Source organism: Coturnix japonica, chromosome 4 (genome assembly GCF_054131305.1).
Source record: "Coturnix japonica strain WE chromosome 4, WE-NBRP24, whole genome shotgun sequence".
Lineage (NCBI taxonomy): Eukaryota > Metazoa > Chordata > Aves > Galliformes > Phasianidae > Coturnix > Coturnix japonica.
The window spans coordinates 84,408,118-84,428,692 of NC_140666.1; the positions used below are offsets into that span (position 1 = coordinate 84,408,118).

General features: G+C 40.3%; 1 protein-coding gene across 7 annotated transcripts; it reads right to left on the minus strand.

The window, feature by feature from the left end:
- Nucleotides 1-1,320: 1,320 nt before the first annotated feature.
- On the minus strand, nucleotides 1,321-20,347 carry TACC3 (transforming acidic coiled-coil containing protein 3). 7 transcript variants are annotated; one of them, XM_015862706.3, is made up of 16 exons: nucleotides 20,280-20,347; nucleotides 16,409-16,580; nucleotides 16,127-16,269; nucleotides 12,722-13,762; nucleotides 11,529-11,634; nucleotides 10,901-11,093; nucleotides 9,689-9,735; nucleotides 8,738-8,874; nucleotides 8,536-8,647; nucleotides 7,674-7,826; nucleotides 4,480-4,556; nucleotides 4,348-4,391; nucleotides 3,529-3,689; nucleotides 2,618-2,724; nucleotides 2,328-2,448; nucleotides 1,321-1,497 (listed from the first exon to the last, which is right to left on the minus strand). In XM_015862706.3, exons 2-16 carry the CDS (start codon nucleotides 16,577-16,579, stop codon nucleotides 1,429-1,431), a joined length of 2,682 nt encoding a protein of 893 aa, XP_015718192.2. In that variant the 5' UTR covers nucleotide 16,580; nucleotides 20,280-20,347; the 3' UTR covers nucleotides 1,321-1,428. The 7 variants fall into 7 exon arrangements, 6 of the variants coding, with proteins under 6 accessions (XP_015718192.2, XP_015718191.2, XP_015718193.2 ...); XM_015862705.2 differs by having other exon boundaries at nucleotides 12,722-13,765; XM_015862707.3 differs by lacking the exons at nucleotides 16,127-16,269; nucleotides 16,409-16,580; nucleotides 20,280-20,347 and adding an exon at nucleotides 14,574-14,647 and having other exon boundaries at nucleotides 12,722-13,765.
- Between the last annotated feature and the right edge of the window lie 228 nt (nucleotides 20,348-20,575).

A 20,575-nucleotide genomic window follows, 5' to 3' on the forward strand; every position in this document is an offset into this window, starting at 1 on the left:
GTCACAGACTTCTCCACTCCCACTTAACACTTCCTAAGCAACATAACAAGGCAGTTTCTGCAGGGGATCAGTAGTCAGAGTTGTTGCTATTGATTTCACATTGACATTCCCAGATTAGCGTGGAAACCACAAAGAAAACATGCCATGTACTTGAAGTATGTTAATTAACTATATACTAACCTGCACCACTCTATGGGGTACTCCAGCCACATGCTGCTTCCAGTGCACTTACCAATACTCATCAGTAGCTACCTAGCAAGTATAGATCCCAGACCTCTTAAGTACTGCTGTTCAGTTCTTCCTCCTACCCTAGCAAACTACCCTTAACATATATAATGAAAGGGCTTCAAGTGTATTTAAGAACACACCCAGCAGCAACAACCCTTCTGAGAAAAATATGCAATCATTAGTTAAGCAAGTAAGAGAATGACCCCTCAGTAATAGTAAAACAAAGCTGTAGCTGTTATTACCTAACAGACCACAGGCTTATTTAAAGTGCCTGCTAATGTCCTAATTAAAGCTGACTTCATCATGACATGTAACCTGCAGCCTACTGCAATTCTACAAGTTGCTCCACGAGGCAAGTATGAGCTCTGGATGGGTGATTAGCAAGTTAATAGCATCAGACTGAGGACTTTGATATCATAGTAATAGAGTGGAAAGCAAGTCTGTATTGTTATTCAATCCCTTGGCTGCTTAGCTTGTCTAAAAACAGGCTCACTTCAGCTCAGTTATGAGTATGTACAGACATGTACAAATACAACCCGAAATAAAAGCTGAAGTTGTAAGTTTTTACAGCACTAAATGAACAATCCCACCCCAAAGTTCAGGTTGCAAGTGCACAAAGTACAAAGTAGTTCTATACATTCTGCTTACTACTCACTATCAGGATTAGTAATCGGCCTGGTTTGCTGCAAACATCGAGAAAGTCTGCTGAAGCTTCTCACCAATAAGCAATGTCCTTTTAGAATGAAGGAATATAAGTCACAACTGACAGGACGGAATTTCTGCATAAACTTTCAGTTCTTTCTAGTGTCTGCTTGCAGGTCAAGTTCTATGACAGTCCTGTATCTTTGGAATGTTTTGACTGAAATTAGAACAAAGTGCAAGATACAGACACAGCCCATGCTGACCCTTATCAATAGAGCCAGGTCATAACACAGGAACTGTGTGCTCTCACACAGAGAAGAGACTGAGGATACAACTAAAAGCTTTTCCTTTGAGTGGCATATATCAAAATGCTACACAAGATGCTGACACCAAAAGCAGCAAGTGAACCTGTCAGTAAGTTGACATTTCCTGCAAGAGATACACAAGAAGTGCAAATTAAGTATTTTATTTTTTTTTCTCCACATACATAATTAAAAACAAGAATGAACACAGGACAGGAAATCAAAGAAACTAGACATATTTACAGAGACAACTGAGTTAGTCATCTTTTCCCATCTTCAGAATCAAGTCATCACAAATCTTCGTTAGTTCATCATTTTCTTTTGTCTGTTAAAGATAGAAAAAGAAGAGTTGCAGGTATGTGTAAGCTAAGTTACAGGCAAGTAGTGACCTTTCCTAGCATACAACAGAAAGCTCACTTACATGCTAGCAAACTATACAGGTTTAACCCAAAGAACAGTCTACTTTGTAAAAATTCCCAAGAAGTGAGTTAAATTCACTGTATTCTCTGCTTCTGGATTCCCTTAGAAGAATTTGTCTATAAAGATCATAGGTACATGATTTTTAGACACATTCATTTTGTTAGGTATACTGATATTTGAAATGATAGCAACAATTTAGATCTCGCAACACAGTCATCTCTGTAGAACGTTTCCATTTATTTGTTCCAGAAAATGAAACCAATGTGCCCTTAAGAAGCATTTTAAGACTTCATCTATGTAGTACGAAGACTGCAATCTACCAAGGATTTAAGGCCTGAACAACATTGAAAGAGTTTGTACTAGTACTAATGGCTTACAGAGTAAATGCTTATTAGATGTGCTAATTCAGACAGTTATTCAAGATTGTTCACAGCTTCTACTCTTAGAGATGCTTAAGTTTTAGAACACCATCTCCATTAGTAGTTCAGATGCAGCAACCTGGACTGATCAATTCTGTGACTCGTCTAAAGGAACAAGCCTTTCTATTCCAAAAAAAGATCTGTATATACAAGGTGAGTCTTGACATAACTGACTTCTGCCTTAAGCTTCAATGCTTATTTCCCAAAGCCCAACTAGAGAGCAGTCTCCAAAACCAGCACACACAGTGGTACTGCTACAAGATCTCAAGGTAGCCTAAAGCAATAGCTTAAAGAGACTCATGGCATTTTGACAAACCTTTTGTTCAAGGCTCCTCTCTAAAGACTGGATCCTCATCTGTTCTTTGCGGAGACTGGCTTGTAGGGCTGCAGTTTCTGATTTAGCTTTGTTTCGTACCTGGGCAATTTCCTCATTTGCTCTGGAATTGAAGAAATACGGGCATTTATATTCAGACAGCATAGCAGAACAGTTCATAGAATCACACTAGTTCATTGTACTTGAACAGTAATAAGAAAAATATTTTAAGCCAAGATTTGGCATTAACGAGCCACATTTTACAGCAATTAGCTTTTTCTCATAGTACTTACTGTTGCAGCTTTTCTTCAGCATGTGCCTTTAGTGCCTGGTATCTCTGCTCCTCTTTCTTAATTCTAGCTAGATACTCTTCAGCACATTTTTTCAAAGCCTCTTCATTCTGACCCAGAAACATGTTTAGTTAGATTTTATGTACTTGTAGGTGGAAAAGTCTACCTCCATTTCACAAATCAGCTATTTAACTATACCAAAAATGACAGCATTTGCTCAGAATACTAAGTACAATTATCAACTTCCATAAAAGCATGGAAACAAGTCTAAGTCTCCCTACTAATTACAGCTCTTGAACTTAGCAATTCACTCTGCTTCTAAAAGATGCTTTAGTTCTGTGCTAAGGAAATAGCTTCTGAATTCCAAATACAGCAGTAGAAGGGATGCATGATAAAGGAAGTCATGCATAGGTTTATGTTAAATAAGCTTATGCATTTCATACAAGTCACCATAGTGTATGATCCTTATTAGCTCCATTATTCCAGTCCATGGATATGTTTACCAGTTTAAGCTAAACAATCCAGTAAAGTATGAGTTTGACTTGTAATAGAAAACCTTATTCAGCATCCATTCAGTGCTACGTATGCAAAAACAAGTTGCCCTCATGCAACAAGTAGTTACATTGGATTTATTCTCTGTGCTTAACAGAAAAAATGATATGCATACAAAAAGAGAAAGCTCATTTTGTTTGAGGAAATCTTGGCTTCTAACTGAAAGTTCATCATCACACTTTAAACCAGCCACTAAATACAACAGGTCATTTTTTAATCTTTAAAGCAGACAACTTGTTTTACAGGTAGTACATCCGCCATTCAATTAATGGCTGCAGAAGAAATTAGTAACTTTCTTTCCACCTTCAAAAGATCAGAAGGCTAATTTATCTTAAAGGATTATTTGCTCTACAGCATCTTACTTTGCGGTAACCCTCCAGCACTTCTTTCTGTTTTTCAAAACGCTTGAAGAGTTCAGAGAAAGATTTCTCCATAGAGTTCAGATCTGAAATAACTTGCTGCTTTTCTTCCACTATCCTCTGTATTTCTTTCTTTGAAAGCTCCTTCTGTTTCTGAGAATCCTCTAAAGAAAGTAAGAGTAACAGGTTTAAACTCATACTAGTTGCTAAATTAGTATAACGCTAGTATTATGGACATGACCCTCACGCCTTCAACTCAACCCTTCTAAGACAAGTTTTTGCTAGCATACCCAAACTATGTGCTCTACATGCTAGTGAACTCATTAGGAAAAAAAAAAAAAAAAAACATAAATTTAAGCAAGGACCAGATTTGGCTAATTCAGCTTCCAGCCAGAACAATGTACCAATACATGTTCCATTTAATGTCTTCTTAACTTTGAAATCACAAATCTGATTGAATCAAGGGCCAGGTCTGTCCAGAAAGAACTCCTACTGACATCCCATCACTTAGTTTAGGACAGATAATGAACCACCAAACAAGCTACAGACAACTGGATCTGCCAGTTTTAATAAACTAGTAGTTCACAATTCACTGAAGAAGCAGAAAAGGTAAGATATGTTCATGCCTGACTACCGAATAATATCAGTATATAGCAATGTCTGGATAATTAGGGTTACAGTTCAATGCATACAAGTACCTTGTCTGAAGCCTTACACTCACCCTGAAAGCATTTGAAAAGTTAATTATATCAGAAGTGAAAGAGCACTAACTTCAGTCAGCAACTGCCCCAAAATGATTTGAAGTGTAAATACTGAACTTACCCATCATTTGGGTTATTGTACCTTCAAACTCTGCAACTACTTTTCTAAAAAAAAGAAAGAAAAAGAAAAAATTTAGACCATAACGAAGAAAAAGCAGTTGGAGTAAATAAGCAGGAAAAGTCAAACGCTCACCCCATCTCCTTGTATTCCATATGAAGCTTGTGGTACTTCTTTTGCCATTCAAGAGTCTCCAACTCTTTCTCTTGAACCTTTAAGGTGAAAAGTAGTAAACATTTATTTCTTGAACAGGAAACGATACAAGGGTTGTTACTCAGAAGAGCCCAAAGGGTAGCCTAGTTATACTTAAATTTCCCATGTCAAATTCCACGTTCCAAATAACAGATTCAAAATGAAATGTCTTATTACGAATGTGTCAAGTAAGAAGGAAATGTACCCGAAAACTAGATATCAAGCTTCTTGTTTGCCACTCAATGTTACCAATCTCTCAAATGTCCAGATGAGAGTAAGTTCAATTTATTCTGCTTAGCTACTCCATGCTACATGAAGGTCACTGTTCCCTGGCAAGTAATAGCTTGCCTAGTAATACCCTCTCAAGTAGCAAATATTCCCTTTATCTACAAGGCAGATAGAATAAGTCACAAAAACAGGAAAGGAAACAAATACTGAAAAGCTATGTTGGTCAAGATTAACTTTGTTTGGAATACACACAATCCTCCTCTTAACACATGCCCAAATTTAAGATAATTCAGTTCATCTTAAAAATAACCACTTATTTCACACCAAATGAATCAAATCAGAACTCACAATTTTATGCAAACTCCAGGAGTCCAGTTTTGTCCAGAAATTTTTATTAATAATTATGTCAAAAGTGTGATATCATTCTTTTGGAGAAATAGAATTTCCTAATAGCCATCCTGAATCTCCCCTGTACAACTTGAGGCCATTCTCTCTGGTACTATCACTAGTTACATGAGAGAAGAGGCTGATCCCAACCTCACAACAACCTCCCTTCAGATAGTTATGGAGAGCAATAAGGCCTCTCCTGAGCCCCCTCTTCTCCCAACTAAAGAACCCCAGCTCCCTCAACCACTCCTTATAAGACTTGTGTTCTCACAGCTCCATTGCCCAACTCCAGACACACTCCAGGACCTCAACATCTTCCTCACAGTGAGGGGCCCAAAACTGTACACAGTACTTGAGGTGCAGCCTCATCAGTGCTATATAATTCTATCCATTCTGAAGTGCCACAACAGCTAGATTAACAGTCAAGCCTTTTGCTGCAACTAAGCTGACATGCTTAAAATAGTTCTTTGAAGTGAGAGATGAGAGCACCACATTTAAGATATCCCAAGCTTTACTCTCTGCTCTTTTCCAAACTCTGTTTTAGATCTGATCCTTACCAGAGCCACAAATGTACCGCTTCACAAACTGGACAAGTTGGGTAAAAGCATCCTCTTAAGTGAGAATCAGAAAGCAATTTAAGTTACCCTCAGAGAAGTTAAGTTTTTCTTGTTTATTGCTTTGTTTACTCTAAAGTGAAATTAAAACTATAAAGCAGCAAAAGGCCACAGGTCATCATAATAACCATCATTAAGGGTATTTAGTGTTCTTAGTGTCACCAGCTGCAGTATTGTTGACCAGGAATTCAGAATGCTGTTTTCTCAAGGTCATTTTGAAGTGATAACTAGCTTTAAGGAAATTTATGTTTAAGTACAGCTATTACATTACTCAGCAATTCAAGAGGAGGCTCAGGGGGATCTCACCAATATCCATAAACACTGGTTCAAAGAGCCAGGCTCTACTCAGTGGTGCCCAGTGCCAAGACTGGGGACACTGGAACACAAACCAAAGCACAGGAAGCACCTCTGAACATCAGCAAGGACTTCTGTGGCTGGGCAACCCATTCCAGTGCTGTTGAGAGTTGTGGAGTGCCTCTTTGGAAACCTTCAAAAGCCATTTGAACACAGTCCAAGGACTTCAAAGAGCAGGTTGCCTATTTCAGTAATGAAGTTGGATAACGTGCTTTCAGAGATACCTGCCAACCTCAGCCATCCTGTGATTTAAAATCCCACCAACTCCTTCATCAGTGGAGAGTAAATTAGATATTTTTACTAACCTTATTAGCTGGACATATTGACCTGCTTCCCCGTTGCACAAGCAAAACCAACCAATCACCACAATCACTGCACTGAATAACCATTAAAGATTTTTCTTGTGTTACAGAAATTATGATATGAAAATAAGCCCCCTCCTTCTCACTGGCAAGAACAGACTTCTCCTAGGTAATTAAATAAAAAGCACTCTAATAATGAAATGATTTGAGACTTAATATCAATTTGATAATGGATGATTTTTAATACTGATGAGTTCTAAAGTAGAAAACCATTGAAAATTACCCCTGCCATGCATCCTTAGATGCTAGCTCTGAGGAGTTCACTGAATCACAGAATGACCTGGGTTGGAAGGGACCTCAAGGATCATGTAGTTCCAACCCCTCTGCCGAGCAGGGCCACCAAACATACACCTTTACTCGATCAGGTTGCCCAGGGCCCCGTCCAACCTGGTCTTGAACACCTCCAAGGACAGGGCATCCACAACCTCCCTGGGCAGCCTGTTCCAGGGCCTAACCACTCTCCTAGTGAACAACTTCCCCCTAACATCCAACCTAAATCTTCCCTCTTTTAACTTCAAACCATTTCCCCATGTCCTGCTATTGTCAGCCCTTTCCAAGAGTTTACTCCCCTCCTGGGAGTAAGTTCCCTTCAGGTATTGAAAGGCTGCAATGAGGTCACCCCGCAACCTTCTCTTCTCCAGGCTGAACAAACCCAACTCCCTCAGCCTGTCCTCATAGGGGAGGTGCTCCAGCCCCCTGATCATCTTCCTGTCCCTCCTCTGGACCCTTTCCAAAATCTCCATGTCTTTTTTGTACTGAGGGCTCCACACCTGGACACAGTACAACAGATGGGGCCTCACAAGAGCCGAGTAGAGAGGGACAATCACCTCCCTATCCCTGCTGACCACCCCTCTCCTGATGGAGCCCAGGAACCCATTTGCTTTCCGAGCTGCCAGAGTGCACTGCTGGCTCATGTTGAGTCTTTCGTCCATCAGGACCTCCAGGTCTTCCTCTGCAGAGCTGCTCTCAAGGACCACTCCTCCCAGCCTGTACAGGTGCCTGGGGTTCTTCCGGCCCAAGTGCAAAACCAATAGTTCTATACCTACTGGTCCTATCAAGCAATAGCAAGCTTTTCTGGATGAGATGTTGATGTCAAGTATGATGGATAGAATTGCCAAGTGTAGAAATCTACAAAAGGTAATCTAAACAAAAGAGATTTTTCAGGGCAATACAGAGTCAAGGGTCACCTTACCTCTCTTTTAACCAGTTCAACAGCTGCATCCATATCTTTTTGACTATATTTCAGCACATCTACAATAGCATCCACTGCAGTGTTTGTGGAAGCAATAAAAGGGAGTGGAGAAACATCACATGCCAGGGAGTCTGGAATTATGGGACCAGGGTCCTGTAAAGAGACAAAAATTGAGTTCTAAGTGGTTCTGATTTTCATGTAGTCATTAGCTGCTTGAAGGTTATTTAATACTAAATCCATATATTAAGAATCTTCATCCTAAAATACACCCATAAATTAGTTACCATTACCTTTCCTACCTTGTTGGTATACTATAGGACAACATAATAAAGGTGTAATGAAGTGCTATCCACCAGTTCTAACAATCAGAAACAAGACAGACAGCATGCTATTCCCCACCAGTAAACAACCTTTCAGGTTTAAAAACTATGCACAGATCACTTCATGTAAGTGTTTTCATTGCTCTAAGTTTTATACTGTATGGCATCAAATTTAATCAGTGAAACACTTCTCATCTCAGCAGTTCTATTAAAACACAAGCTTGTCTTTCTTTCACAGCTTTAGCAACATGCAAAGGATTGCTTTGATTAAAGCATTCTTAAGAACAGTTCAGAAACTCCCACTAGACCATGTGTAACACCACCAGTTTCAAACAAACAAGAAAATTTATACTAGAATATTAAGTACATCAAAAGTTCAACTTTATAAGTGGGTATCCAACCTCTTTAAGATGGCAGTTTAAATAAGCATTAAGTACTCTGCAATCCTTAGAAGTTCAGCATAAATCTTAACTCCATGTTCCAGCTGACCCCCGTCCCCAAATTATCAACATGAAACTTCACATAATTCCAGACATCCTTACAGAAGTTGTAAATGTTCCTAGAAGATCTAGTCCTTTTGGTTTTTCCTCATTTTGAAGACTTAATGCAGGCTTCTCAGTTTCTTCAAGCAGATTGCTTAAATCAGAAATAGGGCTAAAAATGAACAAACATATACGATTATATTTAAGTGCTGTGTTTCCTTGCAAAGCTATTCACTACAGGCTAGATTAAATCAATACCTACCCACACTGAAGTGGAGCAGTCATGATATTCGTGTTTGCTTCAGTAGTACCTAAAATTGGTTCCTTTCTAGGACTGTCTCTCAGCAGAGGATCAAACTTCAAATACAACGATTGCTTCCTCAAAGCAGACTCTTTGAACTGAGGAGAAAAGGCACAAAGTGGCAGATTTGCTGCTTTGTAGATAAGCTCCCACCGTCCCACCCTCCCCACACACAAACAGTCCTCCAGAGGGAGGGTGAGTCTATTCTTGTGTGGCCAGAGCATTGTTTGCTGGAGAAAAATACTTAGGCTTGTGGGCACTGAGTTCTTAAGTCCTTATGTAACATCAAGTGATCTCAGTCCTCTGTTCATAGATAAAACCAAAAGGACAAGTTTATATTAACTATTCAAAACCAGCAGAAGATGCTAAAAGATGAAGATGGCACTGTAAGCTGAACAAGCAGTCTCAGGACAAACACAAAACTAAAAAACACTTTCAGCTCAGTATGTTCATTGTATATTCAAAGCCACACCTACTCTGGCTCAAAGCAGGGGAAAAAACCACAGAGCTAAACTGACTGAAATATGACATGCCCAATTTAGAGACAGACTTCCTGAAAATGCCCATAAAACAGAGGAGCTTAAAACTTTTCAAAGCAATGACCTTTCATTCTCTTCATGTTTTGGCAACCAGCGATGGGAATATCATCCATCTGTCCTTCACCAGTGTAAGGAAAAAAAAAAGCACCTCTGCAAACTGGAAACACAGGACCTCTGATCCTTAGGCAAAATTACTTATAACCACATTTCCTCCCCACCACTCCATGCCTTATAGACACATTCCTGTGAAATAGAACCTGTATTTCTGTGAACAAGTTCAAAGCCAAGCTACTTCATGAAAACATTTAAGGCCTGACAATTTCCTTTTTCCTCAGTCAGGGAAGAAACCAAAACATTTCAATACCATACTTACAGATGAAGTTCCAAATTGCTCCAGATAGTCTATGCCCATTCCGAAAACTGGAAAATAAATTATATGACAGTACTGTATCTTCACTGTTTCTTACAGAAACATCTACAGTCTGAAATAGATATGCTTGTGCATACAGCAAGTATAACTCCATTCTCACAAGGTGTTTTATTTTAGCAGATGGAAAACTAACTCAAACTAGAAAATAAAACATTTGACAGTTTTCTAAACTAAATTTATAGCCACTATTTGTCCCCAAATAGCTGCAAGAACTTCCGCTGTTCCACAATTAGAGCATCAAGCATACTCAGACATTTTTCTCTTCTATACAATGCCTCAAAACAGCATGACTGTTAATCACATCATTAAAATTAGTAATAGCTTAAGCTGAACAACGAAGATGTCGCTGTTTCTCAATGTACTGATCTCAAGTATTAATATAAGTGTCAGACTGTACTTCAATCATTTGCACATCCTTCCACACAACAATCCTACAAGGAATATTTCCAGGTGTTTTACAGCTATATGGTAACCATTCAAGACACACATGTAAGTGCAGAAAGACCATTCACATTGCAGTGATTAATCAGTACTGCAAGCCCTCTGAATAACCTACACAACTCAGTGACAGGTAGTTGCATAGCTCTAGTACTCTCAATCTAGAAAGCCCTTAATACTAGAAATACCAGAAGTTATTTTTAAGGACAGATAGTTAAACAGAGAACTGCCACCGAAGCTCCAACAATATTGTATCTATACCAGACTAAGACTCATTTTTGCTGGCAGCTGACTGCTAATAGTTAGCTATCTGAATTTAGCTTAATCCAGAGAAAGTTATGAGTAAACTGAGGTGTTTCCCAGCTTGATAGTTCCAGTGTTTACTCCTTCTGAAAGAGTAAAATGGAATACAATAAAAGCTAAAAATCAATGTCAAAATCAAAAAGAAATAAATACACAGATGTTATAATGATAATGACCACTCAGAGGGTGGTGACACACTGTAACAGACTGCCCAGAGAGGTTGTGGATGCCCCATTTCCTGGAGGCATTCAAGGCCAGGCTGGATGTGGCTCTGGGCAGCCTGGTCTGGTGGTTAGCAACACTGCCACATAGCAGGGGGCTTGGAACTAGATGAGCATTGTGGTCCTTTTCAACCCAGGCCATTCTATGATTCTCCAAATGTTTTCCCACTTTATACTAGAGGACTTCCCTTACCTTCTGCTGATGGTCTGAAGAGCTCTTCAGGTTCAGCACTAGCTGTCTTCTGATCTGCTGTCGTTTCATTTCTGTGAGAAGCAGGTTTAATTTCTTCTGCAGACACTGACCTTCTTCCACTGTCAGCAGAAACTAAATTAGCTTGAGAGGGGACTTTTGCTGGAGACATTTTAGATGGGGTTATTTGTTTCTCCTGAAGAGAAAAGAACATCCCTTTTTACTGTTGAAATAATAATTTAAATGCAACATGAAAATCACAATAATGATCAGATTGGTTTGCCACAAATTATCTCAGCAGCCAGCATAATAAGCCTCAGTTATTCACAGACAGAAAGTAAACAGTACCAACATAAAACTACAGGAGTCGCATTCTAAGAATCCACACCCTTGCGTTTGTCCTTATATGCAACTGCTGATGAAAAAAAAAGATACCACATACCAAGGTACCAATTGTCTGTCTTCTGATGTTACCTTCAAAAGAGAAGCCTGTACAGTTCATATTCACTCTAGAACTGGGTGAGATTCATGAAGAATAATTCTCCAGTAAAATAGCAAACATGGGCTTGACAAAGTTAAATGGCAAAGAATGTTGTTTCATGGAACAGCTTGGTGAGAATCTTTTGCATACCTTAACCATGGATGGCCCTCCTGGAAGACCAATTTGTCCTTGAACTTCCAGCTTGTCTTCTTGCTTTGGTGGCTCATCTTCTACCACATTTTGTTTGTGGATTTCCCTTGGGAGGGGAAGAGAAAAAAAAAACATTAAAAAAAAATAAATCAAGTCCCAGTCACAGATTGTTTTGATTTTTTATTTATTTTTAAATCGGATACTGAGCAAAATAAGCTTCATTGAGAGTTTCTATTGCCATGTACAGGAAGCATCCAGGAACACAGAGATGTAAATTCAGTCTCGCCTGGTGACAACTTAAATGAAAGGAAGCCCTCCTCCCATAAGCAGCAGCTTTACATGGGAAGCAGAAAAATCACAGCAGTATCACTTGGCCCTATTCACTTAACGTTCTACCCATTTCCATCCGAGAAGCCTGAAATTTGCTGTTGTTTTTTCGTTTAATTAAGAATAGAATGACAAGCATCCCACTACTCTTCCCACTAAAATAATGCTATGATTACTGATTTAAGCCACCTAACTTCACTAGAGAGGTCCAATACTTCAGTTGCTGATAACAGCACAGCCATAACTTTTCACTTCAGGTAAGCAACTGCTTTATGTAATGCTGCCATTTTAATAGTTAAGCTTCCTAGGAAAGGCGGTACAATATCTCCCATTCTCAAGTATAAAAACTTGTTTCATCTGGTGCCAAAGTGTAGCTTTTGTGACAAGCATTTTTATTGCAAATATAATTCTGCTGCAAAGAAACAGCACCTCAGAGCTCAACAGGGACACAAAGTACAGAACAAAACTGCCCAGTTCCTTCACAAGCTGCATAATATGCAATACTGCCTATTGATTCTTTTGAGATATAACAGTTGTTAACCAACACCACTCATTTTACTCCAGTCCTGGGTTATGAAGAGAGCCGCTTATGGAGAAACCCAATTATTTAGTCTTGCCATGCTAGCTTTATCTCCCTGCCCTCCAGACTTAAGAATACATTTTGACTACAGCTAGCCACGTGGAGATGCTTTCTCCAGTAAGGCCTCTGCTGCAGAATACTGCATTAAAGGTTACAGCATACAATACAAGCCAGCCATCCTTGGAGGGAGGAAGTCAAGGAGGTGCAGTAGCCCAGTTCTTATGAGACAGATATAATCTTCCTTCGCACAAGGTACCTTCACATTCAGTTACACAGAATTACTTACGGACTTGGTTCTTTTTTCTCAACAATTTCACAGCTAGTTGGTCTGTTATCCTGCTCCACTGGAAGATGCTCCCTTCTTGGTGGGATACTGTCCTGCTCCTCTTGCTGAGAAACTGTTTGAGAGCTGGGTTCAGAACGCTCAGGTGAGGTGGAAATTTTAGAGCCTCCCCCAAATGGATTAAAGTTTGGATCATCAAGTTTGTCCCAGTCAAACTTATAGGATGCTCTAGGAACAGGAGCTTCATCTTCCACATTACTTTTGTTTTCCACTTCAGTATTCTCTGTTTTCGGTTTGGTATTAAAAACTCTTTTGGAAGGTGGCTTAATTCCAGTTCTTTTACCCAGTTTCTTAGGAGGTGGTTTTCTAACACTGGTGTTATTATCAAAGTCAAATTCCAGTTTTACTGGTCCAGCCTTAGTGGCACCAGGCTTTTCTGCAGGTTCCCCTTTGGAGATAGCAGGCTCTTCTAAAGGCTTCAACTCTTCTGCTGAAGCTTTTTCTGGTACAGGAACATTTTGAAGCTTCGATTCTCCAGTTTTGGAGGAAGAGGACACATCCAAACTAGGAAGATCCAAATTGCCAGACTTACTGATGTCACTTACTTCTCTGGAAGGAGACTCCTGCAGAGAGCCAGTGATGGCTTGCTCTGGGAACAGATCAGGTTTACTAGACTCCAATTCTAACAGAACAGACTTTTTTCCAGAGGAAAAAATATTATCACCGGGGTACTCTGTACTCGTAGCTGTTGAAGGAGAAGCAGTATTATCCAATGGAAGGGAATTGCTGCTTTTTTCAGAAGTTTTCTCAGGGCTGCTAGATACTCTTACAGGAGACTTCTGCAGATTCCCAGGGGAGTTCTGCAGCTGCACTGAACTCTGAAAGGGATTGATGTCATCTAGGTTATCAAAATCAAGACTGTAGGAACCTCGGCTCTTCACTGGCATCTCATCATCTGGATAAGGAGCAGCGCTGACTTTCTCTGGCATTTGTTTATTTATCTCCGTATCACTTGCTTCAGCTTCAGTCTTCTGTTGACTTATGCCACTTTAAAAAAAGTCAGATCACATTATATAGTAGTTGTTTTTTAAGATAGCATTCATACAGCATTTAAAGACATACACAAGCAGCTTTTCTCAGATAATGTTTTGCTTTGCTTTTTCTTAAGTGTAATAAGAGAGCTGACAGCAAAAGAATATCCAAACAACAAGAATTCAGTTAATACTAACAGTCTGAAATCACGAAACAGCACAGGTTGAACTACAGGAAGATCAATCCTTGAAGGCACTTGGTATTCTCAAGCTATCAGTTCTGCACACAGCTATGTTGCCTTACGCCAGCCATATCCATATGTGTATATGGATATTTCCATTTTACTATATTCAGAAATATACACTGCTTATGGGTTATTAACAACAAGCACTTTGAATACCAGAACAAGTAGTATATTTTTCAGTAAATTCATCCATGAGTCATGACAGACTCACAAGACTAGGACCAAACAGAAGCATGACTCAGATTCTCTCATTCTAGTCATTATTTTGTCATTTTAGCTTTTTTCCACCCACTTAAAGTATACACCACCATATCAGCCATGTATGTAGCCAAACAGATTCTGGACTTAGGGACTCTAAACTGCATGCAACAGCAGAGCTGAAGAGCAACAAACGAGTTCACTACAGTAAGGAGAAGAAAGAAAAGAAAGTTTAAGATGCTCTAGCAGATTCAACATGTTAATGAACAAGTTTGAGTATTCACTATCACTGGCTATTTTACAAGTTATCGCTGTCTGTGTTACTTCCCCAAACTCAACTTCTGAGGCTATGCCTCAGACCACAGAGAGTTAAGCCATTACTTCCTGAAACAGGATTTCCTCCCATTGTTTTGTCCCTGGACAAAGTAGATATTTCTATGTGCCATTCATATCTCCTGTAGAGAAAAACACGATTAAAAGCCACTCAGTAAAAACACTACTTCGATAAACCTGAAAGCAAAAGCAGGAGAGAGAGTTCAGAGTTCTTACCGGTTTGAGAGCCTCTTCCCTGCAATAGCTCAGCCCCAGACTTGTTCAACTACTAAAGGCCCCTCCCATTCTCCTTCAGTGCTTAACCTAATAAATGCCAGTCAAGAGCAAGACATCTGCTAGAAACTGTAATTACTTTGTTAGTTAGAACTAGCATCCTTCAGCAACATTAAGTTCTTCTGTTTACTTGTTACAAGCAAATCTGAATAGCTTACAAGTAGCAAGGATATGCACAATAAATGCAACATCTTGACACGCACTGGTGCACCTAGAACCAATTAGATGCCTTTTTAACATGCTTGAGCCATGTGTACTTGATTTTCATTTATTCATTTAAATACTATGTCTGAAACGAACACAATGTTACTTAAAAACTACGGTGGCTGGATTAGAGGCACTTTTCTGAACAAGAGTATACATACAAATTAATAGTTGAAGCAAATGAAAACATTTAAGGAACACATAAGTGTTCTAATCTTTCTCCCTCCTCCCTGCCTGAAATACAAGAAATTGAGAAGGGTACAGGATAGCTGAAAGAACCAGATATACTTCCTTGAAGATGACTAAACTGAGAGCTAAGCCTTATTGCCACTGGGCACTATAGTCGCCAGATGTTTGCACAAGTTTAATGAAGGGTGAAAAAAAATTGTAAGAAAGACATGCATTGAGGCCCATCTATTTAAATAGCAGTCATACCACAGGAACATTATGCCATTATAGCAATATTTTAAGTAGAGGTTGCAAAGCCCTAAAGTGTGATACTACAGAACTTGTGCTCTTCTCCAGACAGATTCCAAGAGCTTCCTTGAGACCCAGGCTAATAGATTATCCTTGGGACTGAAGTTCTATTCACCGTGTTATTACATTTAACTTAATCTTAGCACTCATTGACTCAAGGTGTCAATTTCAGCAAACCATTCAAATGATATCTGTGAGAAGAAAAGTCTGAAGAGATAAAACAGTACTTAACATACAAGCTTTAACATCTCATCATAAGTTAATCTTATTCGATTAACTCTAGGATTCTCTTGATCCATGAAAACCTCACTGAATGAAGCAGCTCTGTATTCCATAGTTACCATGGCTCTTTTCTACAAAATTAAGTATCTATAATGTAACAGATATACCCAGGAAATCAGTTAATAAAGGGCTTAAAAATACAGTTCAGTATTCAACATTACAACCAAGATAACGCTTTCTTAAAGTAATCAATTAGCTTTGAAAGAGATTTGCATATCAAAGTCAGCACTGACTTAGGTTCTTTCACACAGCTTCCATCTTGTCATACAGTTTTAGAATGTAAATACACACGTTTATAATAGGGGAAAATTAACTTCATTATGTCCCACATTGCTAATACTACAAGCAGTGAATACATTACTTACCCAGCACTGATGGGCATAGATAGATCATCCTGCAAGGCTTCGCTGCAATCATCAGGCGTGAAAGTAGAATCAAGTTTGTCTGTCATGGTAGGACTTAATATTTTTCGAGACTGAGGATCTCTTAGAGGAGTTTGAAAGGTTACCTTTAAGAAAGGGACAAGAGGGCAAGGGAAGGAAAAAGGAAGGACATGAATACCAGTATATTTTCAAGTTCCGAATAACACATATATTCAGTATTGTAGATCATAGAAGAATATACTCAATATGAAAGCAAAATTTTACCTTCATAGCTTTTGCCACACTTTTTGGTGGCAAGTTTTCTTTCTGGGACAGGCGCAGAATAGAAGGCCTCCCTGTAGGTTCCAGTTGTGCAAAGTAAAAGCTGCAGTCTTCCGCTGTTAGATCATCACTGACGTTTTCTCCATTTTCTGCATTTAAGATCTGCAGACTCATTCTACAATATCAACACACAACAGCAGACCATGAATGAGAGGGTGTGGTCAGCCAGATGGACTTTTAGATAACTGAGAAGTTGGAAGCTTGGCACTGGATAGAAGAAAAAAAATCCACAACCCACCAAACACAAACAGCACTTCAAAAGCAATCTTAAAAGTATTCAAGATCCTCACGTTAAAAGGTCCATCTCCATACTCTTAAAGCATTAAATACAGCACCTGACCAGCCTCACTGCTTTTGCTAGTTGTCTAGCAAATTAACTGCTGATATTATGTTTTCTGCTTAACATACAACCCTACTAATTAAGCTGCCCATCCTTTAAAGGGAGCTCTATCGTGTGCTTGTTTCTTCACTCCAAACCCCTTAAAAACCAGTTAGAGGCATTCAGTCACATCTCATGTAAATAGGGTAAGACCACGTGAATAAAACAGAGAAATGACTGACATATCTACGCTTTTAATCAGCAAAAAGCAAAAGAAACATGTTTAGTTAGAATGTATTTAGGATCAGAGTTCCGAATAAGATTAATTGGAGGGGAGTAAACTCTTCGAAAGGGCTGAAAATAGCAGGACACGGGGAAATGGATCCAAGTTGAAGGAGGGAAGATTTAGGTTGGATGTTGGGGGGAAGTTCTTCACTGGGAGAGTGGTTAGGCCCTGAAACAGGCTGCCCAAGGGAGGTTGTGGATGCCCCGTCCTTGGAAGTGTTCAAGACCAGGTTGGACGGGGCCCTGGGCAACCTGATCTAGTAAAGGTGTATGTTTGGTGGCCCTGCCAGGCAGGGGGGTTGGAACTACATGATCCTTGAGGTCCCTTCCAACCCGGGTCATTCTGCGATTCTGTGTATCACACTATGTGATACACAGTGTATAACACTGTGTGTGACAGTGCTTTTTCTTGCACTGTCTGAACATATGCTGCTTTTGTGAAGCACATGGTACTTCAGAATCCTTTGTTGTATAGACATTGCTAGTATGCAAATCTGGTGGGGAAAAATAATAATAATAAAAGTATGTAATTCATCAAATGCTGCTCTTACATTAGACATGCACAAAAGCTTTACTAGGCTGCAAAGCACTAGGAAAATAAGGTAAGTCTAAGTGTGAAGGACTTGAAACTAAAGCTTACAGAATAAGTTAGAGATAGACAAAGAATATTACAGGTGGCCCAGGCAGGCTACTAAGTTTTACATACATGAACTCTGTCTACATTTTATTCCCATAAGGATCACCTCTATTTTAAAGCATTAAAGAAATGATATTCTATGATGCTACTGCTAAAACCAAAATAGAAGTTGAAAAGGACCAGATCACAGAAGGCATCTTATGCCAGATCTGGGCATAGCCAATGTCCATCATGGACCACTCCTGAGAAGCACTTATTTAACAAGCCACAAGCAAATCAATTTCTTTCAGAATTATGGAGGTGTTAAATGGGTTGCACACAGGATCTAGGCAAGAAAATCAGGATCCTCAGATAGGAAAGTTGGCTTTCTGCAACGGGGATAAGCATTTAGGAAGAACTTCTCTACATAAAGGGTAGTTAGGTACTGGAACAGGCTCCCCAGGGAGGTGGTTGAATCACCATCCCTGGTTGTGTTTAAGAGCAGTTTGGATGTGGTGCTCAGGAATACGATCTAGTGTAGGGTTTTTAGAGTTAGGGTTCTGGTTATGCTGTGGTTGGACTTGATGATCTTCAAGGTCTTTTCCAACCTGGGTAATTCTATGATTCCAAATGATCTCAGATGGTTGATGTGAACAAGCAACTGATTATTAGCTTCCTTGCCCACCCTCTGTCATGTAGTCAGTAAAATTAGACTCCAAATGATTGTTTTCATTATCAGAAAGTGGGATTCTCCCACTGAAAACTCTCATGTTTTCAGGCTCATTGTCCTTGTATACCCAAATTTCACTGCTTCAATCTCTGCGCATTCTTCCCTACTATTACATTAATCCTTACGAGAAAGTCCTGCTTTCCACTGAACTCTACTGCTTCGTCTGCAACACTGACAGTTTTAATCAGCAATGGAATGCAAATGATACAGAAGCAATGGCAAACAAAGTACACCTCTGTCTTCTGTTTCTTCATTTCTTCTTTAGCTTTCACCACACTCAAGTGATTTTATGTTATTGTGTTTTATGTTATTCTACAAAAATAAATGTACGTTAAATCATAGAACTCAAAGTAAAGAACTATTTTGCTTGCCTTCATTGGGAACTATAATTAAGACAGCAGATCAACTAAATCCTTAAGACCATCTAGATTAAAGACCATCTAAAGCCACCATCTAAGACAGGCTCCATAAGCAGGGAAAACTCATTTAGAGACAGTAGTTTTGTCAGTTCACTCAAGTCAACACAAGTTTCATTTTCGTCTTTAAAGGGCCCTAAATTCTCCCCCTATTACAGCCACTCAGAGATCACAGAATTGTTTGAGTTGGAAGATGAGGTCATCTAGTCCAACACCCCTGCAATGATCAGGGACATACACAGCACAATCAGGTGCTGAGTCCCATCCAGCCTGACCCTGAATGTCTCCAGAGATAAGGCTTCCACCACCCATCTAAGCAATCTGTTCCAGGCCTTCACTACCCTTATCATAAAAAGTAATGATAAAAAAAATCCTTGTATACAATCTAAATCTCCCCTCTTTCAGTTGGAAACCATTTCTCCTCATCCTATCAAAGCAGATCCTGCTATAGAATATGTCCCCTTCTTTCTGAATCTGAAGGGCCACCATCAGGTCCCCCCAGAGCTCAGCTCTCTCTGCCTGTCCTTGTAGGGAAATTGCTCCATCCCTTGGACCACTTTTATGGCCCTCTTCTGGACACACTCCAACAGGTCTATGTCTCTCTCCTGTACTGAAGATGTCTGGACACAACACTCCAGACTCTAGAGAACTCCTGGCTTTCAAATCATTTCAGGAAGGAAAAGACGCAGCAGCTTTAGCCAAAAACAGGCTGGGATGGAAGCTGAAACAGAGCTGCAGCCCTATGGGTTCTGCTGTCTGCCCTGCCCACAGCTTGTAGGGAACAAAAGGCTGCCTCAAACCAGAGGCAGCCGCCCTTAGAAATGCTTTAAGGAGGGAGGACAGGCAAAAAGGGACTCCTCTATCCTATCCCCACAGTTGTCCAAGGTGGCCTGCAATGTTCTTGAGCTACTCTAGACCACGAGGAACCCTTCAACCCCACATCACCCGCCACGAAACTCACTGGGGTGCCCTCTGCTGCCCTAATAACCGAGAAACCCACCAGACCCCATCCTTGGAGGTGTTCAAGGCCAGATTGGATGGGACCCAGGGCAGCCTGGTCTAATATTGAATGTGGAGGTTGGTGGCACTGTCTGGGGTGTGGAGCTGGCAGGGATGGGGGGGAAGGGGGAGGAAGATGGAGATTAATGATCTTTGAGGTCCCTTCCAGCTCAGACCACCCTGTGATTCCAATCCCACAGGCCCACATGGACATAGTACGACACCTGTACCCTATTACCCTATTCTTACCGGAATTCAGCCCTACCAAAGCCCCATACTGAGGCAAACCCAACACGGAGAAGCCCCCCCCATCCAGCTCCAAGCCCACAGAGCGATCCCCGAGCCTAATATCAGCCTATTTTTCCCCCAAGCCACGAGATCCCAACCCAACAACCCCCCATAGACCCCAATGAAGCAGGTTGATCCCCCATAGCGGCTCCCCCTCCTACCTGCCGACAAAGGGCCAGACCCGCACCGCGATCCGCTCCTCCACAACCGCCTCAGGATTTCAAACTTCAACGGCAAACTCCAGCCAACCAATGAGAAAGCGGCATTCGGAAATCGCTGTCCAATCCAGAAAGAGTTTTGAGGAAAGGCGGGAACTTCCGAGGTTTTCAACCAATAGGAGCCGGGCTGTGCTGTGGCGGCGGGATGAGGTTGGGGGGGGGGTTGGAGGCGCCTCCTCCTTTAGACCCGCCCTCAGAGAAGCGCTGACTGCTTCTATGTGGAAAATAACTAAATAAAC

Bases quoted from the DNA above. Each gene is read 5' to 3' on its own strand.
- TACC3 (XM_015862705.2), bottom strand. From the start codon at position 16,579: ATGAGTCTGCAGATCTTAAATGCAGAAAATGGAGAAAACGTCAGTGAT. The intron at 13,766-16,126 runs GTAAGTAATGTA...CTTTTTTTAAAG, and splicing joins TCTATGCCCATCAGTGCTGG to TGGCATAAGTCAACAGAAGA. The intron at 2,449-2,617 runs GTAAGTACTATG...CTTCAATTCCAG, and splicing joins GCTGAAGAAAAGCTGCAACA to AGCAAATGAGGAAATTGCCC.